At 43.8% G+C, this 27,341-nt stretch overlaps 1 protein-coding gene across 2 annotated transcripts in view; it reads left to right on the top strand.

Annotated features, from left to right (window-relative positions):
* LOC146063878 (enoyl-[acyl-carrier-protein] reductase, mitochondrial-like) overlaps positions 1-27,341 on the top strand; it is a 90,957-nt gene that overhangs the window by 23,647 nt on the left and 39,969 nt on the right. For both annotated transcript variants that reach the window (XM_083176750.1, XM_083176749.1), the window contains 2 exons: positions 21,891-22,034; positions 23,130-23,232. In XM_083176750.1, the coding sequence (XP_083032876.1) occupies positions 21,891-22,034; positions 23,130-23,232 (247 nt within the window). The remainder of the gene's footprint in view (positions 1-21,890; positions 22,035-23,129; positions 23,233-27,341) is intronic.

The raw sequence follows: 27,341 nt of genomic DNA, 5'->3' as shown, positions 1-27,341 counted from the left end.
TTAGTCTCACTGTGATTGTCCCAACACTTGATGTAGTAAGGACCTTTTCACCAATCCCGGTAACTGTTGTGGGTGTACACTGTGTTAAAGAATTGAACCACTCCTTGTTGCAGCTGAAGTGTCTAGAGGCTCCCGAGTCCATGTACAAGCAATCCCTCCTTGGCTTGTCTGCTACATTCAGTGCTGACTCGTTCTTCTTGTCATGCCGCTTGTGCGTACCACTAGTGTTCTTCATCCTGCATTCTGAAGCCTTGTGCCCTACTTTGTGGCACACATAACATTTGAATGTGCATTTCTTGGGTGTTGCACCCTTTGCTACTAAGGCAGAACCCTCAGCTATGGCATCCTTGTGGATTCTTTCTTGGAACTGTAGTAGCTTGGCCCTCACAACTTCTGTTGTAAGCTTGGTTTCATTCGACTCTAGTGCGACAACTAGGAAGTCAAATTCTTCTGTCAAGTTCTGCAGCATTACCATCGCCACTTCTTCCTCATCCACTTTTGCTCCTACACATGCCAATTGCTGAGCTATAGATAGTATTTTATCAATGTAATCGTTCATGTCCTTGCATGCATTCAACTTTGTTCCATACAGTGTGCGTCTCAGACTTATCCTCCTCATTAGGCCTTTATTCTCATAAGCACCTTGTAGAGTTGTCCACATGTCCTTAGCGGACTCTTTCCCACAGATTGTAGAATAAACATGCTGCTCCACAGCCAGGCCTATTGTGCCGATGGCCTTGTCTACCTCTTCTGGGTTTGGACTATCTCCTGGGGCTATTGTGACTTTCCATAGCTTCTCCCTTTTAAGCTGCATTTCCATAGCGAACTTCCATGTAGTGTAATTCTCTGAGTCTTTCAGTTTTGGAAAGTTCATGCTATGCCCTGTGCTGTGCATTCTCGTTAACTCTTCCACAAATGGCAATTTAGAAATATTTCTTTACGTTCTTTTATGTACTGCGCTAGCACTTGGTCTTTAGGGGGTTAATCTTCGCGCACGTGATGTGCTGGGCCCATAACCTATTGGCAGAGTGTCTATATATACGTGCTGTGTGGTTGTTAGACGACACACTTTAGAAGATGTAACCAGCTTGAGATTTATTCAAGTGATAAGCTTGCAGAATACAACAGTACTTCAGTGGTTAACTTCAGGTGCAATACAACTGATGCAGGAATCACAGTTACAGGTGTTACTTATCTGTAGCGTTCAGCTTGTGCAGGGTTAATGGCAATGACTGGTTTACAGTATCTCTCCCAGCGACGCTACTGCCACAGATGATGGATCTCCCTGAGTAAGGGACACGCTTGTAACGGGAGTACAGCGGGACTTGCTCTTATGCGCTCCGGTGCACGTGGAGCTGCAGACCAGCATGGAGGATGACACACACGCGCTGAGGCACACTATCACTTCCCTTCAAGAAAGGAAACGCTGCCAGCAGGGTCAGGGGACTCTGCCCTGCTATTCGCTATGTAAGCTGTCACTCAGGGTGACGTCTAGCTACAGTGGCTGCAGGGGGACAAGGCAGTCTGTAGGCTGCCCACTAACCAGTGTTTGGAGACAGACGCAGGGCGCTGCTTTCTAACACTCCCCCTCGCTCAAGGCTGTCTTCGGCTACATAAAAGAACTTAATACAATACTTCGTCCTTTGTTATACCTGTAACCGAAAATATGGTTAGAGAGAAAGACACTCAGAACATCAAAACTTCAAATCAACATTTTGAACTTAAACAAGTCCACAGTCCTTCACGAACTTAATAAGCAAGTTTGTCGACAGTCCTTTTGTAAGCATGTCAGCGACATTCTCTTCACTTGCAATGTATTCAACATCGATGGACTTGTTCTCCACTAGTTCTCTGATGAAGTGGTGTCTAATCGCGATGTTTCGACCTTCCATGGTGCTTGGTACGGATCCGATACGATTTGCCGGCGGTCGGGATCCCGGCGGTCGGAATCCCGACACTGGAATCCCGACCGCCGAAATCCCGACAAGGGGGGGACATGGATCGCCCCCCCTTGCGGGCTCGCTGCGCTCGCCACGCAGCGGGCCCGGTGCCTCGCTACGCTCGGCACGCTATTTTATTCTCCCTCTATGGGTGTCGTGGACACCCACGGAGGGAGAAAGTTTCGGGATTTCGGCGGTCTGGATTCCAGTGTCGGGATTCCGACCGCCGGGATCCCGACCGCCGGCAAATTAACTGCATCCCCTTGGTACTACAGGAAAGATCTATTGCTCCCCTGTTATCACATGCGATACTGATAGTCTCTTCTTCATAAAGTAGACCTAACTCACACAAAGTCTCTTTGATCCAGAGTGCTTCCTTTGATGTCTCTGTAAGAGCCATGTATTCGGCCTCAGTTATTGAGAGAGCAACGGTTGGTTGTTTTCTACTCGCCCAACTAACTGCTGCCCCAGCCAATGTAAACAGGTAACCGGTATGGGAACGTCGATCATCTTCATCTGCTCCCTAGTCGGCATCGCAGAAGACTTTCAAATTTGAATTGCTTGTCTTGGCGAATTTTAATTTCAAAGAACTTGTACCTTTTAGGTATCTCAGAATCCTCTTCACTGCGATCCAGTGTTGCCTCCCAGGATTTATTGCAAATTGGCTCACCCGACTGACTGCATGAGTGATGTCTGGACGGGTTCCAATACTTGCATACATAAGACTTCCAACCACGTTCTTGTAAGGAACATCTTGCATTTCCTCTACTTCTTCTTGTGTGGTTGGTGACATACCTTTTGTAATCTTGATACTTTTGTCAATTGGTGTATTTACTGACTTGGAGTCTGCCATTCCATACTTCAAGATTGTTGCCTCGATGTACATTTGTTGGTCGACTTTGACTGTTACCTTTTGCAAGTCTTGAACAATTCTCATTCCCAACAAATGATTGGCTGGACCTAGGTCTTTCAACTTGAATCTCTGTTTTAGTTGATCTCTCACACCTATGATGTGATCTTCGTGACCTGCTATAAGTATATCATCCACATAGACTGCTATGATGAACAACTTTTCTCCCAGAGTTTTGTGATAAAGGCAGTGGTCAGTCTCTGATCTAATAAAATTAATTTCAAGTAGTACTGCGTCCAATTTTATGTACCAGCAATGACCACTCTGTTTTAGGCCGTATATGGATTTCTTCAGAAGACACACCTTCTCTGTCTGAAGCTCATCCTCATTATAATGATCTGGCGATTCCATGTAGATTTCTTCAAGTAGTTCTCCATTTAGGAACGCTGAGTCGAAATCTAGTTGGTATAGCAGTAAGTTTTGTAAGGTGGCGACTGCAATTACTAATCTAAGAGTGTTATACCTTGCAACTGGTGAGTATATCTCCCCATAGTCAATTCCGGATCTCTGTGTGTATCCCTTAGCAACAAGACAGGCTTTGTAACGGCCAACTTCTCCGTCTGAATTTAACTTCTTGCAGAAGACCCACTTGCTTTTGACTGTCTTGCAGTTGCTTGGTCTATCTACTATGGTCCAAGTATTGTTCTCTTTCAGTGCTGATAGCTCTGTGTCTATTGCAGATTTCCATTTCGCCCAATCACTGCACGCTTTCACTTCTCGAATACTCTGAGGTTCACTGAAAGCAATGTTCGCATATTCTTCCTCATACCTTCTGGCTGGTATGCCCTTGTTGCTTCTTACGGAAGCCCTGTTTGTTGGTTCGCTTCCCTCTTTGGTATTTTCTATTTCAGGTATGCTTTCTATTTCGCACACCTCTACTAGTGCTTGCTTTTCTTGCTCTTTTGCTTTTGTGGGTGATGCTGTTTCTTGAAATATCACATCTCTTGATTTCAGAAGACGTCTGTTCTCTGCATCCCAGAGCCTGTACCCTTTGCTCTCCTCACAATAGCCTAGCAGTATGCACTGTCTTGATTTCGGGTCAAGTTTCTTCCTTTTCTCCTTTGGTATATGCGCATAAGCTCTGCTCCCAAAGACACGGAGATGACTGATGTCTGGCTTCTTCCCAGACCAGGCCTCTAAGGGGGTTTTTCCCTTCACGGCCACTGTAGGTGTTCTGTTTTTCAGGTATACTGCAGTAGATACAGCTTCTGCCCAAAAACTCTTCTCCAGGCCAGCATCGTTCACCATCGCTCATGCTCTTTCAACGATTGTTCGGTTCGCCCTTTCACTTACGCCATTCTGTTCAGGCGTGTAGGCCATCGTCAGCTGATGCTTTATGCCATGTTTTCTGAGAAAGTCGGTTAGTTCTTCATTTTCGTACTCTCCCCCATTGTCGGATCTCAGGGCTTTTAGCTTTAGGCCCGTCTGAGTCTCCACTAGGTTCTTGTACTCCACAATTTTCTTGAACACCTCACTTTTCTTCCTTATGAAGTATACGTGTGTCATTCTTGTGGCGTCATCGATGAGAGTCATGAAGTACTTGTAACCACTGGTTGACTCCTCTTCCATTGGTCCGCACACATCTGTGTGCACCAGAGCTAACTGTGATTCTGCTCTGCCTGCTGACTTGGGAAATGGGTTGCGGGTCTGCTTGCCTTTTATGCAACTCTCGCACACAGGTCTTTCGGTGTCTTTCACTGTGATCCCTGTTGCCATCCCATCAGCTAATTTCTGGACATTGTCATATCCTAAGTGTCCCAAACGTCTGTGCCAGAGTTCCATCGACTCATTTTCAGCAGAGGCTGCCAAAGCTACACATTCATCTGTGTCTAGGAGGTATAGTTGGTTGCATCGGGTTGCTGAAGCAATTACAGTCCCTCTTTCATTATGCACCATACACCTGCCCTTTGCAAACTGGACTCTGTAGCCTTTTGCCTCGAGTACGCTGATAGCGATGAGGTTACTTCCTAATTCTGGTACATACAGTACGTCTTGGATATCTGTGACTACTGTCTGTCCCTCAATTCTTAGTCTCACTGTGATTGTCCCAACACTTGATGTAGTAAGGACCTTTTCACCAATCCCGGTAACTGTTGTGGGTGTACACTGTGTTAAAGAATTGAACCACTCCTTGTTGCAGCTGAAGTGTCTAGAGGCTCCCGAGTCCATGTACAAGCAATCCCTCCTTGGCTTGTCTGCTACATTCAGTGCTGACTCGTTCTTCTTGTCATGCCGCTTGTGCGTACCACTAGTGTTCTTCATCCTGCATTCTGAAGCCTTGTGCCCTACTTTGTGGCACACATAACATTTGAATGTGCATTTCTTGGGTGTTGCACCCTTTGCTACTAAGGCAGAACCCTCAGCTATGGCATCCTTGTGGATTCTTTCTTGGAACTGTAGTAGCTTGGCCCTCACAACTTCTGTTGTAAGCTTGGTTTCATTCGACTCTAGTGCGACAACTAGGAAGTCAAATTCTTCTGTCAAGTTCTGCAGCATTACCATCGCCACTTCTTCCTCATCCACTTTTGCTCCTACACATGCCAATTGCTGAGCTATAGATAGTATTTTATCAATGTAATCGTTCATGTCCTTGCATGCATTCAACTTTGTTCCATACAGTGTGCGTCTCAGACTTATCCTCCTCATTAGGCCTTTATTCTCATAAGCACCTTGTAGAGTTGTCCACATGTCCTTAGCGGACTCTTTCCCACAGATTGTAGAATAAACATGCTGCTCCACAGCCAGGCCTATTGTGCCGATGGCCTTGTCTACCTCTTCTGGGTTTGGACTATCTCCTGGGGCTATTGTGACTTTCCATAGCTTCTCCCTTTTAAGCTGCATTTCCATAGCGAACTTCCATGTAGTGTAATTCTCTGAGTCTTTCAGTTTTGGAAAGTTCATGCTATGCCCTGTGCTGTGCATTCTCGTTAACTCTTCCACAAATGGCAATTTAGAAATATTTCTTTACGTTCTTTTATGTACTGCGCTAGCACTTGGTCTTTAGGGGGTTAATCTTCGCGCACGTGATGTGCTGGGCCCATAACCTATTGGCAGAGTGTCTATATATACGTGCTGTGTGGTTGTTAGACGACACACTTTAGAAGATGTAACCAGCTTGAGATTTATTCAAGTGATAAGCTTGCAGAATACAACAGTACTTCAGTGGTTAACTTCAGGTGCAATACAACTGATGCAGGAATCACAGTTACAGGTGTTACTTATCTGTAGCGTTCAGCTTGTGCAGGGTTAATGGCAATGACTGGTTTACAGTATCTCTCCCAGTGACGCTACTGCCACAGATGATGGATCTCCCTGAGTAAGGGACACGCTTGTAACGGGAGTACAGCGGGACTTGCTCTTACGCGCTCCGGTGCACGTGGAGCTGCAGACCAGCATGGAGGATGACACACACGCGCTGAGGCACACTATCACTTCCCTTCAAGAAAGGAAACGCTGCCAGCAGGGTCAGGGGACTCTGCCCTGCTATTCGCTATGTAAGCTGTCACTCAGGGTGACGTCTAGCTACAGTGGCTGCAGGGGGACAAGGCAGTCTGTAGGCTGCCCACTAACCAGTGTTTGGAGACAGATGCAGGGCGCTGCTTTCTAACAGTATGCAGCAATTCACAATTAGTATAAATAACAACAGGTGTCCAGATGCAAACTATTAATATGTCCCTGAACTGCGCAGTTCTACTGCTATTAGGTACCTGTTTTGGCCTAGGTGCACCGCGTTCATTGAACAACTAGTGATGAGATTTGTAATCCTAAGGCACAGGGGTGCGGGCAACTTTTGGCTCCATGCCAGTACTGTAAACTCACTCCACACAAAGTTCCACGGGAAGCGGAGCTGGCCTATGGACTGTAATGCAGTCAGCCACTCTATGGGATGTCCCTGAAGAATGTCACCAACGGAGGGTATAATTAGTGTTAATGTCCTGCGTTACATGAGAGGGGCTCACTTGATGGCCCTGTCCCTGCCCCAATCACCAAGAGGGACTCTGCTGGGCAGTCTCCAGGAGTAGCTGGGGTAAGTGAAGCCAAGGGGCAATCAGTGGCTGGACTGCCTTAGGGGTAGGTGTCAGTTCACTGGGTGAGAAACTGCCCTGGCTGGGGGGATGGAGGGAGCCTGTGGGTTTGTAATACCTCAGTGCACGTACAGGTTGCCAGCTCCTGCTGGTCGCGAGTGGGGCTTCCAGTACCCGCTTCTCCGGTTCTCTTCCTGCGGTTGCTGTTGCAGCATGGTGCATTATGGTTTAGTGTGGCATATGGAGTTGCTGGCGAGTGTAATACTTATGTTTATCTACCAGATGATGCTTTTGAAAATCACCTTTGGGCATGTGCGAGAGGATACAGTACAGTAAAATAGTGCATGTTAAATGCATTATACAGATGTGGTGGAAGACACACAGTGATAATATTCTTTACAGAACAGTGCTGGGCTACAGGTTCGCTGAATATTAATCCTGCATTGGATGGTTGGATGGAATAAAAACCTGGTACTGGATAGGAGCAAATTTAATTTGTAATTAAGTAATTTGTTTCCAAAATTGGAAAATGGACACAAGTGTCACACAGACAATGTACTGTAGTTGGACCTATTTGATTTAAACAAGTTCACTGAATGCTTTTGTCCATTCTCCTGAGTTTGTGAGCAAATTGCTTATTGGCATTTGCCCCTATACAGTACCAGATTTTCAGTCCAACCAACCAAATAGTTGGATGGTTGGAGGAGAGTTGGTCTGATGTGTGGTCAGCATAAGGCCAACTACACATCAGAACAATCAGAGCATGCATACACTCTTGACGATGCTGGTTGACAATGGAGCGATGGAGTATGCTGTGCTACATGCTGCAGGGCCAACTAGAAAACATTATTAACCACCACAGGAGAATGCAAATCACAGGTACACATTGAACTATCTGGCCGATATGTCATTCTGATTTGGCCAGAAACAATTCAGGCTGCTCTTGTGTATACCCGGCCTTTTAGTAAGAGAGTGTGGTTCCTTCCTGAGCCAGCGAAGCTTAAAACTTTCACCAAGTGTGGGAGACTTCCACCAATCAGCATATTCCAAGCTCCTCCAATTAGTGTTTAGCACATTCTCCAATGCCCCTTGTCACTAGAGAGAGTGACTAGAGGCCGTCTCCGAACCCCTAGATCCAATCATCAGTTTTGCTGGATTTTGGTATTGTCTTCTTTCTTGCAATCAGATCAAAAATATTTTGATACCTAAATATACTCACTGTGAAAGAGCAAATGCAATGGTAAATATTGTACAAACGTCATAGCCAGTCCATAAAAACTAACAAGCTTGACAGCCAACTGTATTGAAAAAAAAGGAAACTAGATATTATAAGAATAGGATTTCATGATTAAAGATATGTGTGAAAGGGGGTACACACGGGCAGGCTGCTGAGGGCACTGAATGATTTAGGCCTAGTTGCCGGGCGATAGCGATGCCATGGGGTTGTGCACTGCTATTGCCCATAGTGTACACACAGGGAGATTCTGGCTTACTTGTTGCTAGGCGATTTTGACTAGATGGGATTTGGGCAAGTTATTTTGACTAGATCGTGTGTACATGGCTTAAGTACCGATATGGACATTTTCATAAATACGCTTTCCCTGACTAGCATAAGGAATTTGATGTCCTCAATCCTCGCATTCGAGAGATATTCTGCCTTTCACCCACATTGGCAGACAGTTCTTCCCACACAAAAATAAATAAGGCAATTTCACTAAGCAACAAAAGAACTGTCCCCTGGTTGCACTTGCCACCCTTCCATTTATATTGTTTGTAGAATAAGAATGTACTGTAGCTTCAGTTATAAACCTTTTATTGTGTCAAAACCTTTATTTTGGCAATGGCAAGGGAAATAAACTCACAATTGCTTCCCTTACCACTTCTACCAAGCCATGAACATATCTCGTATATTTAAACCTGCATAAAACTGATGTACATTTAATAGTAGGAAACAAAAGCAGACCTGTAATTATTGTAGCCAAAAGCGGAGAATGTTTCATTTTCACCTGGTTAATAAATACCTATATTATTGATCAGGGTTTTCTGAACAAAAAATAAATATTACTCTCATGCAGAATAACTATTATCACTATATTTAGTCAACAGAAATCCCATTTTTGGGGGTCATTTTTTAAGCACTCTCACTAGATCACTTAGAAAATGCCCCTACATTGCTCCGTGTGTAGGGGCATAGCGATAGTGATTCTCAGCCCTGCGCATTGCTATCACCCGGCACTTAATATCCAGCATGCTGGATAAATCTATAATCGCAAGTGTTCTCACTGGAGAACACTGTCCCTGACAGATCTAGCATGCTCAGAACACTCATCAGCACATCTCCCCGTATGTAGGCCCCATTAGTAACAGTGGCAAAAAATGGGATTTCTGTTGACAAAATTGAGTCATTGGCAGCATGAACGGTGTACACATAACAGGTGCAACATACCATTATAGGAATATAATTGGTTTGTGTACATATTTTTTGTCTTATATAACTTGGGGTATATATTTCATTTAGTAGAAGTTTTGTAGAAAATAGCCAATATCAAGAACATCTGAAATGAACATGTCACAGATGTCCGTGGAATCTAAGCAATTTAGAGGAACACGAGATACAATTTTGAGTCACCCCACTTAAGAACATTGAACTGTCATAAATACCTTCCTAAAGCAAAAATCATGGAATTGTTATATAGCATCTATCAAGAATAATTGCTATATAATATGTCACCTGGAACTCTGAAAATATATTTAATAAACCTTTATTACATATACAGTATATAGTGCCTTCCTATTTCCTAAACTTGGTGCCCTTGAGTTATACCAAGAAAAACACAAGGATAATATCATTCAGAAAGAGAAAAATAAAATGGTTAGGATACATTACAAATCAATAAGAACATAGCAAAACAGTAACCCTTCAGTAAACAATATAGCTCTAACATCATGATATTTCCCCCAATCCAATCAGTTCATGCTTAAGGGGATGCAATATTGTGTAGTTGCAATGGGAAATTACTTTGTAATTCAATGTATTTAATGCTCTGCACATATTCCACATAAAAAACCCAGCAAGAACATGTTTTTCAGCTCTAGTCAGTATGAGTGCCAATTCAGAACAGTTATGGTATAACAAATGCCCCTGAAGCCAAATTCTGGAATCTTTTCCTACATAGAGAAAATCTAGTGCTCAAAGTAAAAGACAGGTGAATGGATTTGGCTAATTAGAAAGTAAAACTTTATATACTGTATGGTGGAAGTATAACTTAGTTGCAGTATTTATTTCCAATGATTATTAGTCACTGGAACATACAGTATCAGAACAAGCTACACTGTTCACCAGAGTGATCAATATTGACCATGAAACACAGTCTTGTCCATGTTCTAATACACTACAAAATCCTCTTTGGTGGCATTCAGGGAGAGATGTTTCAAGCCTTGGGGTAAGTTTACTAAATTTGGTTTCCGATTTTAAGAATCAATGCTATTGACTCAAAATCAAATAGCAAAATCCCTTAGGAAATCCTTAATTTACTAATAATTGAATAAGCATTAGATTTTAATATTGATTTTGGGCAATTTTCGGAAGGGATTTTGTGTTAAGTTTATACAATGCCTTCCAAAAATCGAACCTTAAATCCCCTAAAACAGGAAATGCAAGTTTGAATGCAAAATCAAAACACCTGTGCGCACTCTGTAAACATACGGCATCATTATTTAAATGGTTATTTTGAGTCATACATTAGAAAATGACAAACACTGGTCACGTTTTTTTATCACTGTCAATATTGTGAATAAACATTTTTTGAATTGAAACTTTTAATTGTGTTGCTAGAATATGCATCAATTTAGCCAACGAAAAATGTTCTATATGGTATACCACTATAGCACCATCTTGATACTTCTTTGCCCATTACTCCCTCTAATCAGGGGGTTCATCTATAGGTGCTCGATCACCAGCACTCAGTAAGGGTAAGTCTCCATTCTATGGGGGTATGTAATTCAGGATCACGGCTGTCGAACCCTCCCGACAGCCGTGATCCTGGCCCGTTCGCAGTTTGACCGACAGCAGAACGGCAGGCGAAATTCAAAAAGGGTGGCGTGGCTGCGAAAACGGCCTTGGATTGACGATCTGTGGCCGGGATCACGACAATCCACAGCCGTTATCGGCAGAGTGGGCCCAACAGCTTCTAAAGTCGGGCTCGTTCTGCCGTGATCCCTCTTCAATGCTGTCGCTAAAGACAGCATTGAATAGGGCCCTGACGCTATTTCCCCCATCAGAAATAGCAGCGGTAGATTGCATACCCCCCTTAATGTTCCTTTATAAACATAATGTGTACAGAACTTGGAGAAAAAAAAGAGCAATCTGCCAGATTGAAGTTTATCACAAGCTAGCGAGACTATTATTATTTATTTATTAACAGTTTCATAAATAGCGAATACATATTCCGCAGCGCTTTACAGACTATAGTAGAACATTCACATCAGTCCCTGCCCCAGTGAAGCTTACAATTTCCCTACCACATGTACATGCACACAGCCATTCTAGGGTTAATTTGTTGGGAGCCAATTAACCAACCAGTATATTTTTGGATTGTAGGAGGAAACCGGAGTACCCGGAGGAAACCCACGCAAGTATGGGGAGAATATATAAACTCCACACAGTTAGGGCCATGGTGGGAATGGAACCCATGACCTCAGCGCTGAGAGGCAGTAATGCTAACCACATGCAATAACACATTGATAACAGCACCACCTGCTGTGCCTCCAGCATAATGGGCCTTATTCTAGTTCACTCTTAGAGGCAAATTCCTTCTTAGCTGGACAAAACCATGTGCACTGCAGGTGGGGCAGATGTAACATGTGCAGAGAGAATTAGATTTGGGTGGGGTTTTTCTTCAAAGTGAGATCTATATTGCAGTGGAAAAATAAAGCAGTCAGTATTTTCCCTGCACAGAAACAAAATAACTCACCAAATCTAAACCTCTCTGGGCCTGTTACATCTGCCCCCCCTGCAGTGCACATGGTTTTGTCTAGCTAAGAAGGAATTTGCCTCTAAGAGGGAACTAGAATAAGACCCAATGTCTCAAACTATATTAAGCCTGAGGGTGTTGCTGTATTCCAACACCATTGGCAAAATGTAATCAGGTGTGCGCTGACAAATTGTGCGAGTTTGTTGCTAAACAGCACTGCATGGTAGGGAAGTGTGCGTAACTTCATATACTTAGAATTTCTTATGCATGATGAAAGAGTTCAATGAGAAGGGTGTTTGACTGGAATGCAACAGGCTATGAGTTTGAACCTGTGTTTTTGCACCATATTCTCTTTTAGTATAGAGCTCCAAAATATCTAGTTACAGCTCTGAATTTGATCAGCAAAAAGATTTATTCCTTCAGTGCAGGATATTTACATGACCAAAATTTCGGGCATATTTGTTCATATAAATGTCATCGCAGTCCTCCTGACATGTATACTACTTCAGACACTATGGAAATCAGTTTTCCAATAAATTAAACAATGTCGCTGGTGCTATCAAAATGTAAAATGCAGCAAATAAGACACAATGCCCATAAATATGTGCATATAAATATTTGCATTAATTTTTTTTTGAATAAATGTCACTAGAAATAAAAAGCAGATCCGATGCCCACTTAATTTTAGGTATTATATGAAATATAAATGAAGATCAAACAAGCTGTATTTTGGGAAGAAACAGAAAAACAAATGAATCAGAAAACTGAGTGAGAGAAGGAAATACTTATTGCTGACTTGTACAGAAAAAGAATACTTTAAGTAGCTGAAATCAATGTGATGTGTTTTCTGTATTTTTTATTTGAAATGTAACACTGGCATTTGCTCCTACTATTAAGTTCTGGCTCTCGCTACACCTACAGTACTGAATCATTTGAAGTGAAAGACCAGTAGGAGTACTGAGCTTCACATCGCCGCATGCGGCCCACAGATGTAGCCACAGAGCGAAGTATGACAGCTCCAGCCCCTGTCACCCCCAGCAGAATATTATCAATTCTGTGTGATGACTTTGGCTTGCTGTCACAGACGCCTGTAGGCACTCTTACAGTGGGGGGACTCCTGCAGAAAGACTGATTTACAAACAGTGCAGATACAGTAGCTGTCAGCCCGAAATTACACCATGCACATGAAGCAGATCATCTACACACGCCCTATCCTATTGGTATCTAGCAATATACCTGTAAATATAAACATCAAACTCATTGCTAGAGTATTAGAAATACTAATTTTTTTTTTTTTTTACTTTGGCTTCAGTTACTATTTCAGCTGATACTTTTGAGGTTTATTTACTAAGATAGGAGTTCTATTGAAGATGGAATGTTGCTTTGGGCAACCAATCAAATTATATCTAGTACCTTCCAGAAGGTGCTAAATAAAGAAGAAGTAGATTCTGATTGGTTGTCCATAGCAACATCCCATCTTCAATAGAACTCCCACCTATATAAATAAACCTCAACAAGTCCACAATGGATTTTCTGAATTTAGGGCCTGATTCAGACCTGTTTGCTAGGCTGCGTATGTTCGAACAGGTAAATGCCGGCAGCTGTCCACCCCCTGCGGTGCAAATTCCGGCATTTGCATGGAAGGGGATGTGTACACTTACACCTTCTCCCCGCATGCGGCTGCATGGGCAAAAAATAATTTGATGGTTGCGACCATTGAATAAGTTTTTTTCCCATTTGTAGATAAAAGTCAGTCTAGACTAGGAAATGGCCAAATTCGGTGTGGGTGCTGACGTCATGTGATCTGCATTGACACGTCTGCGTTTGCAGGTGAACGCCCAGTGCTTTCATGGGGACTAGCACCAGCCCTCTGTCCGTCAAACTGCACCCCCCTGCCCGTGCGAACGCCTGGACATGCGCAGACCTCCACCATCGAAAACAGGACTGAATGCATCTCCGACCGAGTAAACCTGATCCAGGCCCGTAACGAGGCATCTACCTACAGTATGTATGGACCCACAAAACTAGTCCCCTCAGCCTGCATGCTAAACAAGATCTGAACCCAACATTTATTATCTTGTTTTAGAGCAATTTACCATGTTATATAATATAATACAGACTGGGTGCAGCATCAAGTCTCCTGGAGCCACAATACAATGGAAATACACTTCTCTTGCTACTTAAGTGGACTTATTTCATATATGAAGCTGTGTTGCCTGCTGCTCCCATGGGATTATCCCACTGGATGATGGACAACAGCGCTGTTGTGTTAAGGCCTCATACTGTACATACTTTTTTTTTTTGCATTTGCAAACACTGCTAAAGTGCATATAAAATGCATTTGCCACACTTAGTAGTGTAATTACTAACATCTGGAGCTCATTATTGCCAATCATAAATCCCAAACTTAAAGGCAAACAAATACATTGCAATGCTAGTAAAGACACCATTGACTAAAGGAATACTACAAACAATGTTTGTTAGAGTCAGACCCATGTACTGTCATTAAAAGACAGCAATGTGTATAACTATGCATACCACCCAACATGACCCTCTCCAGGAGGGACACAATGCTCTGTTCCTGGACTTTACCTTCATTTTTTGATTAATATCACCTGTGGTGAAGCATCTTTCTTATCCATTAACCTGTTTAAAACAGGTGATGGTTATCATATATTAAGAGGGAAGTCCAGGAACAGGGCGTTGTGTCCCTCCTGGAGAGGGTCATGTTGGGAGGTATGCTATGTATGAGATCTAAATCTGGTAAGCAGGGAAGAAGGTTTGACCTGACTATGGATGATGACCTACACTGCTATAAGGTAGGTAGGTAGGCACTGCAGAACTATTTTATCATCACAGGACAGCAGGGCCGGTGCGAGGCTTCTCAGCACCCTAGGCAAAACTTCAACCTACTCCCCCCCCCCCAAAAAAAAAAATATATTTTAGATTATATGGTCATCCAATCCCCGTGACCCCCTCTCCCACGCCCTGGGAAGGTGGCCAAGTCCCTTGGTTTTTCCTGGAGGTCCTCTGCACCCTCCCCTTTGCCACCCACAACAGGGTACAAGGAAGAGGGGGCAGCAATGTAGGAAGTAAGGGATAGTATGGAGGTGAGGTCTTAGAAGTTCCACAGCCACCACCTGCTCTAAGTACAGCAAGGATCCTCATAGACAGCCTTGTTTTTTTGATTTGCAGACTTGGTGGCGCCCCCCAGATCCCGGCGCCCTAGGCAGCTGCAGGACAGATAGTTCTAATGTATGTTTTGTCATAATGAAAACAGTGTATCCTTTTTGCTATAGAGATCATGAAATAGATTTATGTTTATGCTCTAATACAGTGGCAGCCAACTCCAGTACTCGAAAGCTACCAACAGTTCACGTTTTCCAGCTCACCTCACAGGTGCACTCATTACTGACTGACACATTATAGATGACGCACAGGTGGAGCTAATAACTTCACTTACGATTCTGTGAGGAGACCTGGAAAACATTAACCGTTGGTAGCTCTTGAGGACTGGAGTTGGCTACCACTGCTCTAATATGTAAATATATTCTTTACCTTATACAACATTTTTCACGATATCGGTTTGCCAATATAACATTTTGTAGGCAGGGTTACACACAACACTTATTTTGAACTAGTTGTGAATCTACAATGGGTAGAGGATGTGCAGTGTGAGGTCTCACCTGGTGGCCGTTGATGCCATGATTTTGATGCTTTGATTGGAATTATGGCACCAATGATAGCAAGGACTCTGGCATCAGTGCCACAATTCATCTGATTCGTCTTCGGCTCATGTACCAGTTCCTTATTTCTGGGAGGTTTTTATGTAATAAATATAATGATAGGGTGTGCTACACCAACACTGTACTTTGATTGGGAAAAGTTGGCAGGTCTTTATTGAACAATGAGCTACAGTACATAAACTATTTGTTTATCGGTCATATTTCAAATTTCTCATTAACAGGAATGTAAATATTTTATAAAAGAGAGAAAGTCTCTGAAACATTGACAACAGTTACAACATTGGTCACACTTGTTATATCCTTATTAAACACTAAATAAAGAGAAGAGATTGCCCTAGGAAACCATGAGACATGAAAGCTATAAAGTACTTCCTGTATAAAAATTGTCTGACTGTATTGAATTTGGAAGTAGTGGGTGGGTCTAATTATTGGCAACTCTATTGTAAATATCTATATTCATGATGTAACAAGATATCTCATAGACTCCCTCTATCATCACCACACATACTGTACTGTTGAATTCCTCATAATGTACTACTGGTTGTTACTCATGCTGCAATAACAACAAAAATCAGTTTGTTACTTCAGAAACGTGTCACAAACCTCCAGGCCTGTATGCTCTGTGGTGCTTCCAGGAGTGCAAGGCTTAGGTAAGGGTGTCAGGAGGTTTTATGATAGCCAATAGGATAGCCAATAGCTGTTGTTGTGGTTAGGAAGGGTCTTAGGGTTTTTTAGTCCGGAAAATTCTAGTAGGCATTCACTTTTCTGTTGGACAGTTGTAAACTCTTCCTCCCTCTAGAGATTTATTTACTTATCAACACCATCAAATGGTACCTGACTGTCAATCACACATAGAAGTAAGCAGGGGCAGATTTAGGGATGAGGGCGCCCCTAGGCACAACAATAATGTTTACTAAGTAGGACAGTTTATAGCTCCTCCTCTCCTACTACCATGCAGCCAGTCGGTGTTCCCCAAGGGTCAGTCCTTGTCCCTCTCCTCTTCTCCCTCTACACCACCTCTCTGGGCACCCTCATCAGCTCCTATGGTTTTCATTACCACCTTTATGCTGATGATACCCTAATCTATCTCTCCTCCCCCCGACCTATCCCCATCACTCCTGTCCAAGGTCTCCGAATGCCTCACGGCCATCTCAGCCTGGATGACCCAACGCTTCCTGAAACTAAACATGGCTAAAACTGAACTTCTAATCTTCCATCCCCCGAACATCCCCTCTTCTCCCACTATCTCCACCAGCATTGGTGAAACCGAGATCACCTCCACCGACCAAACGCGCTGCCTCGGTGTCATCATTGACTCCTCCCTTTCTTTCACCCCCCACATTCGTGCTCTCTCACAGTCTTGCCGCTTTCACCTACGCAACATCTCACGCATCAGACCATTCCTCTCCACTGACACGACCAAAATTCTCATTCACTCTCTTGTCATCTCCCGCCTTGATTACTGCAACATCCTTCTCTCTGGGCTACCTCTCACCCTCCTCGCACCTCTCCAAACCATTCTTAACGCTGCTGCTAGGCTCATCTTCCTCTCCCGCCGCTCAACCTCCGCCTCCCCCCCTCTGTCTATCTCTTCACTGGCTCCCCATTCCTTTCCGAGTTCTCTTTAAACTCCTCACCACCACCTACAAGGCTCTCTCCTCCTCCACCGCTCCTTACCTCTCTTCACTGATCTCTATCCACACTCCCTCCCGTCCTCTTCGCTCCATCGCTGCCCGCCGACTGACCTCTCACCTAATCACCTCCTCCCACTCCCGTGTCCAAGACTTCTCTCGCGCTGCCCCCCTGCACTGGAACAACCTCCCGCCACCCATCAGGCTTTCTGATTCCCTTACCTCCTTCAAGCGCTCCCTCAAAACCCACTTTTTTCGACTAGCCTATCCCTCCTCCTAACTTCTTTTGATCCTCCTATCCTGCCTCCGTTCCCCTCCGTTCCTACTTATCCTGTTGTTTTTCGTTCGTCCACCCACCTATTTTTAGTATGTTAACTCTTATGAGTAGGGTCCTCCTGCCTCACGTACTCTCCCTACCTCTTTACCTCACCTGTCCTCCTGTCCTGTTCTTCCCTTCCTCTACTTCATCTTCAGTCTCCTCGACAATTTTGCCACCTACTTCTGAACTGATGCTGATTTTATTTCTACCAGCTATACCCCTATTTATACTGTATTTTTCAACACACCCTGTACGTTACCTTGTCATTTGTTTTTTTGTTTGCTATGTACGGCGCTGCGGACACTTTGCGGCGCCTTATAAATAAACGTACTACTACTACTAGGGGCAGTATCTACATGTCCTATCCATTTACACTCTATTTAAGATGGAATATAGTACAGTACAGTGGATATTTTGCAGTTATTGGTACATTTTGGGCTGACAATACTATCACAGGCATCCAAGTGCCGCCCCCAAACATGTGCCGCCCCTAGGCCGGTGCCTCACGTGCCTAATGGGAAATTCGGCTATGGAAGTAAGGCTGCATCACTATTACTATTACGTTTACATTTATAGGCATCATAATGAAGGTTTGAGGAATAGTATGTTCTTTAGAATAGCGGTTCCCTGTAGGAACAACCATTCCTAAGGACAAGTCGGAGCAGTTTGCCCTCGAGATCCCCCGGCAGCTCTGACAGCGGCAGGCAGGGGGCGGGTAGCAGGGTCCAGGCATCGGTCCAGGCAGGGAGGATGCTGATTGACTGAGAGAATACTCTCAGCCAATCAATGGCCGGCCAGTCTTTTCAAAATATTTTATTACATTCAGCAGCCACTTCCCTCCCACTGCCCGGCATCTGCCGTTACACGCTCTGCACCACTTCCCGGATCCCGCTGGTCACGATGCCAGGACCTCAGTACTTGGACCCCACTGCTGCACATATGTGTATGCCAGCGGTGCTTCACTGCTGGGCACACCTACGGATTGGACCCAACACATTGCGGGTGCTAAAAAGCATCAGCGATGTGCCACTGAAGGGTCTGATCCTATACATTTTATGTGCAGCCCGTCCGACCTCCTAACTCCTATTCGATGTGCATGGAATCGCGCACTGGGTCACCCCACCTGCATTTGAGAAAAAAGCAGCTTTGCGATCAGATCTAAATTAGAGATGTGCAGACTCGGATTCCAGAGACCCGAGCCCCCACGGACGTCATCATTCCGAGCCCGGTTCCGAGCAGTGCTTGGAGATTCCCGCCTGACTCGGGTCCGTCCGCGTGGTCAGAACGTCATCTCCCGGCGCAGGATTTCGCGAGGCTTTAAAAGTGGCTGCTGCGCCTGCCATCTTCACTCCAGTCTAGTAGTGGGTTGGGAGAGGGTGTGTTGGTGCTGCTGCTGGGGCTTAAACTTGAGCTTGAGCTTGACCTTGAACGCAATAGTTTTTATTCGCTGGGGCTGTCTCTCAGTGCTGCTGTGTAGTCTAACTGTGTACTTGTAGTACTACTGTCTCCTCTGTGCGGTCTACCTCTGGTGTGCTGTGCTGTAATGAATTATTTTATGCGCTGGGGCTGTCTCCCTCAGTGCTGCTGTGTACTCTGTTCTCCTCTCTGCTTAGGGTGGGCTCTCCCTAGCAAGGAGGACAGTCTAACTGTGTACCTGTAGTACTACTGTCTCCTCTGTCCTGGGCCCTACCTCTGGTTCTGTGCTGTAATATATATGAATAATTAATTATATTATATATAGTCCACTGGTGCTGCCTGCACTGAATCTGCCAGTATTATTTAGTTACTCAGTCCACTGTTGCCACTGGCAGTGCTACTGCCTACCTAGTGTACCTACCTAGTACATACTAGGCTGCTATATCTAATTTAATAAAAAAATAATACTTGTGCTGTGTGGGACTGTAAAAAATTTCCATGCTGCTGGTGCACTGATGTGTGCCACTGAGTGCCACTGCCAAGCAGTACCTAATATAATAAAATGAATTATTATAAATTCTGCTGGTGCACTGCATAGAGCTACTGGTGGTGTGTAATATTACTACATTTTGTGGTGACCACTGGCAGTGCTACTGCCTGCCTGCCTACCTACCTAGTAGTTTATTTTCTCTACCTACTAGGCTGCTATATTATTAATACTTAATTAATTGAATTATATATAGTCCACTGGTGCTGCCTGCACTGAATACTGTGAATAGAGGTTGCCAGTATTATTTACTCAGTCCACTGTTGCCACTGGCAGTGTTACTGCCTAAGTGTACCTACCTAGTAGTACAACTACATACTAGGCTGCTATATCTAATTTAATTAAAAAATAATACTTGTGCTGTGTGGGACTGTAAAAAATAATTCCATGCTGCTGGTGCACTGACGTGTGCCACTGAGTGCCACTGCCAAGCAGTACCTAATATAATAAAATTAATTATTATAAATTCTGCTGGTGCACTGCATAAAGCTACTGGTGGTGTGTAATATAACTACATTTTGTGGTGACCACTGGCAGTGCTACTGCCTGCCTGCCTACCTACCTAGTAGTTTATTTTCTCTACCTACTAGGCTGCAATATTATTAATACTTAATTAATTGAATTATATATAGTCCACTTGTGCTGCCTGCACTGAATACTGTGAATAGAGGTTGCCAGTATTATTTACTCAGTCCACTGTTGCCACTGGCAGTGTTACTGCCTAAGTGTACCTACCTAGTAGTACAACTAAATACTAGGCTGCTATATCTAATTTAATTAAAAAATAATACTTGTGCTGTGTGCGACTGTAAAAAATAATTCCATGCTGCTGGTGCACTGACGTGTGCCACTGAGTGCCACTGCCAAGCAGTACCTAATAATAAAATTAATTATTATAAAGTCTGCTGGTGCACAATACTAGTATTGCTGACGTATCTACCTGTCTTGTGCCTAGTACTGTCTTATCTACCTGTCTGGTGCCTAGCACTGCCATATCTACCGTCTGGTCTGGGGCTCACTGCCTAATACTGGCATATATACCTGTCTGGTCTGGGGCTCACTGCCTAATACTGCCTTATCTACCTGTCTGGTCTGGGGCCCACTGCCTAATACTGCCGTATCTACCTGTCTGGTCTGGTGCTCACTGCATAATACTGCCATATCTACCATCTGTTTTGGGGCTCACTGCCTAATACTGGCGTATCTACCGTCTGGTCTGGGGCTCACTGCCTAATACTGCCGTATCTACCTGTCTGGTCTGGCGCTCACTGCCTAATACTGCCATATCTACCTGTCTGGTCTGGGGCTCAATGCCTAAAACTGCCATATCTACCACTGCAGTGTCACTCTTACATGAGCCACGTGTTTGTGGCTTAGCATAGTTATCCAGCTACCTCGGTGCAACCTTTTGCCCTAAAAACAATATTGTGAGATGTGAGGTGTTCAGAATAGACTGGAAATGAGTGGAAATTAATGTTATTAAGGTTAATATAGCGTAGGAGCAAAAAAAAAAAAAAAATTCTGCTATTTTAGCAGTTTTTATGCTTTAAAAAAAAAAAAAAACAGATCCCAAAACCCCAAAAATCCAAACACAAAACACTTAGGAGGTGTTTTGCCAAAACCCATTAGAACCCAAAACCTCAAGGTAATCAGAACCCAAAACCCGAAACCCAAAAAGTGGCCGGTTCACATTCCTAATCTAAATAATCTCCAACCAACCAGCTGCTAACTGTCATTTTTCAATCACACTCTGTAACATGGCAGTTATAAACTGATTGGCTGGAGCACTGTCTCATACGTGCCTATCTTTTTTGTCTTCTCTCTGGGAGAAGCTCAGAGAGGAGATACATCAGGCTATTTCTTGGGGGGTTGCGGGTCCATATTTCTCACCCGAGGATGGAGAAATGCCCGTGATTCACGGTTCTGGGGTAGGGGGCAAAGCTAAATGAGGCAAACATTTCTTTTAACCCTGCCTCCTTTATACAGCCACCGAGCCTGTAATGATTTTATCACCATCTTCTGTTTCACCAGAAAGTGGGTGGGATACAGGTGAGTCAGCTACCCTTCTGGGACTGTGAGGGACTACCCTAAAAATTGGGAGATTCCCGCAGCTTCTGGGAGAGTAGAGACGTATACTTTATCTCTTCCACTTTATCACTCCAAGGCTTAATACATCGACCCCATCCCATACTCCTTGAAGTCAGCCAGCCTTGGAATCTGTGTAATTCACACATGTCCCTTGATAAAGGAATAATCTGGTATCACTAGGCTCTTTACTGTTTTTGGAAGCACTGTTCAATATATTCATATTTGTCAACGTTTCTAAATGGGCCCAATGTAGTCTGCAATAAGTGGAAAAATAATGATTGTTTCCTTACATTAGGAACTTGGAGAACTGAAGCAGTTTGTAAGCCGAATGAAGTGATTCCTATAGCTAAAACCATCTCTATCCTCAGTGCGGCTACTCTCAGTGTTAACCCTTGTACTGCCTACCGGATGCTCATGGACTTTGTGACTTTGAGGGCTGGTAAGTTATGCTGCTTGATGTGACTTCAACATATCTCTGTCCGGTTCACATATGTGTGACCTTATGCTCTGGGAGGAATGTGCACCAATGGTTGGGAGGGGGCGGGGGGGGAGGGGGGTACTGTTCAGTCTCTGAGGCTCATAAACAATACAGGAATATCATTACCATCGTATTAACCACACGCACACATGTAAATGACAGAAGCCGTAAATATTCCTCTATAAATTCCACTGCATACACAGCTGCTGCTGTCACACACCAGTAATATAAACTCACACTTACAGCTGTCACATTTATATTCACCTGTCTATAGCATGGGGGAATATAAACAGCACATATGGCAGAGTCACACACAGCCCTCGCTGAAACGGTCCTGTCACATACTAATCTCTAACTCACATTTCCAGTGTTTGTTTATAGAATACACAAGTACATTACTTATTTACAGGTATAAAATGTTTTACTGATGCAATATTACTGAAGTGATATTGATTAGCCATACGTTGCAGTTAAATACAGATATAAGTATAAGTAAAGCTTTGTTTTATTCTCTGGAGCCCAGATGTATTAAGTTCAAAAGAGTGAAAAAATGAGAGTGATAAACAACCATCCAATCAGCTCCTACCTATCATTTTTCAAACCCAGCCTGTTACATGGCAGGTACAAGCTGATTGGCTGGCTGTTTATCGATCTCCATTTTATCACTTTTTGAAGCTTGATACATCTGGCCCTTTAGGCACACAGTGCGATTCTTGGATGTGGTTTTAACTTTTTAGTTCAAAATGCATCGCATGTAGATCACATTGCACCATGTTTCTTTTGGCTTGCATTGCAATGTGCGCGCCAGAGCAATTCACATTGCAAGCCAAAAAAGTATGTGCAGCCAGTACTTTTTGTACTAGATCGCATTGCATCTAGTTTAAAACCCAGGCTGTTGTAGTGTATTGCATGCGATTTGAACTAGATGCAATGCTATCTAGTACAAAACGAACACACACAGCACATATCGCACCCTGTATGGGCACCTTAAGAGTTGAAGTAGCACTATCTAATTCTGCAGTTGTAAGCTGTCACGCATTCACTTATCTTTCCTAGGTGACACTGTCATTCAGAATGGTGCAAACAGTGCGGTGGGACAGGCTGTTATTCAGATCTGTGCCTCAATGGGGGTAAAAACCATTAATGTTATTAGAGACAGGTAAGAAAACATAATTAACATAATTAACACTTTGAGTGCCAACATCTGTGTGAGAGAAGATTGCCTGCCGAGCGCTGAAAAGGGGGTGTGGTCGAGAGATTTCATGATGTGTCCATCTCAGAAACAGCAGAATTTGCACCAAGCATATGCTACTGTAAAAGTCATACTTCCCAGTTCTGCACAATGTATTGAAGTGTTGATGGTTGCTAATAAATGGGAAAGTAGAATTTGCCAAATAGATACATATACAGTATGGCAGTATCGCCAATCTGGGGTAGGCCTTACTAGCAGGATAGCAGAGAACCAGTTTCAGGTGACCATTGTACTTCACTTATGTGTAAAATGTATCATGGCTGTCATTTTGATTGATATGCCCTGTTGGGAACTTGCAACAGGAACTGATGGTAATGGCCTGCGCATGTGCATAATTGCTTATGCGCATGTGCAGGTGTACACTGCGGGCGCCCTCAGAGACTTGCGAGGTGCCCACATAGTGCTCATGGGGGGGCATGCAGGAGGTGGGCAGGTGGCATACCCAAGAAAACAACGGTTGCACCCAGGAAAACGCTGAGCATCCCTATGCGAACAGGGGCGGCTTCCTACCTTCTGTGTGCGGGCAGCTGGCATCACTGGATGTCAGCTGCCTGCCCTGTACACAGAGCAAGGCGCCGCTAATCTACGCCACCAGAGCTGGCTTAGATTAGCAAGCACTTCACAAATCATTTCGATGGTCGACGACCATCAAATGATTTCGGGCCCACACACAAGCCTGCGAATGGATGTTTATGCAACCATGATTTTAATCAAACAGATACTACATTACTTTGTCTGAGCGACAGGTTATTTGCTCCTATCCAGTACCAGATTTTTATTCCATCCAACCAACTAGATGGATGATTGGATGAAAGTTGGTCTGATGTGTGGCCAGCATAAGAACTAAGCAGCCAGTATTTATCCTGCACAGAAACAAAATAACTTACCCAAATGTAACTCTCTCTGCACATGTTACATCTGCCCCACCTGCAGTGAACATGGCTTTGTCCATTAAAGGAGTTTGCTTTTTACAAACCAACCAGAATCACCACATACTGTAGTGCTCCATTTAAAGCACCCCAGACCAGATGCAAAGTTGTAACAATTGCTATTGTAGTTGCCTTCTTCTTCCCTGTGCTGCTTCTCCAGATGCCAGCATATAATGTATACTGTACTTCCAGAATAACATAAATCTGAAGTCACATATTTCTGATAGGCCTGCTTGCTCTGCACCAGCCACTACATTAGCAGATTCTTACTAAATGTTCATTAATCTCCCATTTGAATTAGCCCAAAATGGTTTCAACCCAGCTGGAGAGAAAATCACTCAGAGGCACCGTTAGAACATATTGTATTTGACATAATTCAAGCTGGGATATTGTAAGATTATTTGTATGATGTTAATATTCCTATTTCTGACAATAGTCATAAAAATATAATTCATATTGATGGCAAACCTTTTCTTAATTAAAATATATGTATAATTTCTCTTGAAAATGTTTATTGAATCTCATACTGTCCAATGCTGCCCTCTTGTGTACAATCCTTAAACTGATCATTACGTTCATATCCTCATGCATGTTTTTATAAGAAGCATTGACCACAGTAACGGAGGTTGTTTATGAGGCATAAACTCAGTTCTGGGCTTGCTGTTCACTTTCATTTGTGCAAGTGCTCCTAGATAGACAATGGGTACATAGCAGTGCAGGAATATTATATTTTGGCACCGGAATAAAAATAATCAGGGTTAAGAAAGAATTTTATAAATGCAAACTTTTTAATCATTAACAAACATATAAAATTATTGATCTCATTAGAATGAAGCGATGATAACAGGAAGTTACTGTAAGTGATTCTTACATAAGAAGAACCCCTAAGGGCTATTTCACGCGCTCTGGCCCCTGCCGGGCGGCAAAATCCTGCACGGCCGGGAAGCCGTGCCGCACACAGTAGTTTACAATGGAGGGGATGGCCACAGCCCAGCAGCCGTCCCTTCCAGTGGTGGGATCCAGCTGCAACCGGGCGGCCGGGCCGGGCCGTGGCCATCCCGTGTGAATGTACACATTTGTGTCCATTATTAACTGCTGTGTGCGGCACGGCTTCCTGGCTGTGCGGGGTTTCGCCGCCCGGCAGGAGCCGGAGCATGTGAAGTAGCCCTAAGGGCAAAGGGCCTAATTCAGTATAAGTTGTAATTCTGTGAGGATTCGCAAAATGACAACTGCTGGCACATGGGAGATGATGGGCATCCGGCATAAGTTCTGCGTTTGCATCACTATTGGGGATAAGGTCAACAGGGTCGACATTATGAAGGTTGACATATCTTAGGTCGACCACTAAAGGTCAACAAGGCTTAGGTTGACACAACAAATAGGTCAATATGGCTAAGGTCGACAGGGTCGGAAGGTTGAAACAAGCATTGGGTCAACAATGGGAAGGTCAACAGTCAAAAAGTCGACATGAGTTGCTCACATATTTTGGAGCCAACTTCTCATACCTTACTATCCACTAGGGTGTGAAGTGAGAATATAATAGTGCACGGAAATAAAAATTTTGGACAAAAAAAAGTAAAAAAAACAACATTTTGACTGTTAATCATCCCATTGACCACCTTCAGTCGACCTTGGCCATGTTGACCTATTTCACGTGTCGATGTAAGCCCTGTCGACCTGCATGCGCAGTCATTTCATACATACTGCACATGCGCTGGCCCAAGCCTCCATGGGCTGCCTTTGCAGGGTCTGGCGCATGCGCAGTATCATCTGCGGCACTGCGCATGCGCAGAACCTGATTTGGTGGCTGCCCCACATTTGCGCACAGAGAGGCATCCCAGAGGGTGGGAACACCTCGCAATAGGACTGCCTTGGGTGACTGGCAGGTCGGACTTCAAATAGGAAGTCACTGCCAGACATATTGAAGCCAGAGCAGTCTCACAGACTGCATCTGGGTTCACTTAGGCAGAGACAGTGACAGATTTTACCTGGGGGGCTGCAGCCCATAGGTAAAAACCGCCACTGACTACAACACACACCCAAAAACAGTACAGCACACAGAACACACACACTTAAACATTGCCAGGATACACACAGCACACTACACACACACATATATACATGTAGCGCAACTCACACACTTACACACTGGACAGATACACACACACATAACACACCACTCACAGTACAACACACCCCCACATTCACTACAACACACACCCAAAAAAGTACAACACACAGAACACACACACTTAAACATTGTGAGGATACACACAGCACACTACACACACATATATACGTAGCGCAACTCACAAACTTACACACTGGACAGATACACACAACACACACACATAACACACCACTCACAGTACAACACACACCCACATTCACTACAACACACACCCAAAAACAGTACAACACACAGAACACACACACTTAAACATTGCACAGTTACACGCAGCACACTACACACACATATATACATAGCACATCTTATGCACTTACCAGTGTGGTGCGGTGGGGTGAGGCAGGTGAGGCACAGCCTTTCCTGTCATACTAGCGCATATGCCGGCATTTTGAATTGATAAAGTATGTCAAACATACAAATAATTTATAAAAAAAAATCTTATTTTTATTATTCTAATCATTTTTATAGTCAAAACGCTGGAGTAAAAAGTCTATGGCAGGTGAGGCAGTGCCTCACCTGGCTACCTTTTCTGCACATCTCTTATCAAAACTCAGTAAATATCTAGCTGTACACACTGATGCACATGTGTATAATGCTGGTATGTACCCCATGGCTCATATACAGTACTGTGTGCATATTTGGCTCTGGAACTTGTCATGGACTCTTGAGCTATTTACCTCACCGCACGTCCATGGCACTTACACAATGAACAGATACACACAACACACACACAAAACATACCTCTAACAGGACAACACACACCCACATTCACTACACACACCCAACACACAAAACACACACTTAAACATTGCACAGATACACAATGACACAACACACACACACATACTGAATATATATATATATATATATGTAACACACACTTACACATTGGACAGATA

The sequence above is a fragment of the Crinia signifera genome, chromosome 3 (genome assembly GCF_055691185.1).
Source record: "Crinia signifera chromosome 3, ASM5569118v1, whole genome shotgun sequence".
Classification (NCBI taxonomy): domain Eukaryota; kingdom Metazoa; phylum Chordata; class Amphibia; order Anura; family Myobatrachidae; genus Crinia; species Crinia signifera.
Note: the sequence above shows the minus strand (reverse complement) of the source record. Positions and strands in the feature narration are given on the sequence as shown.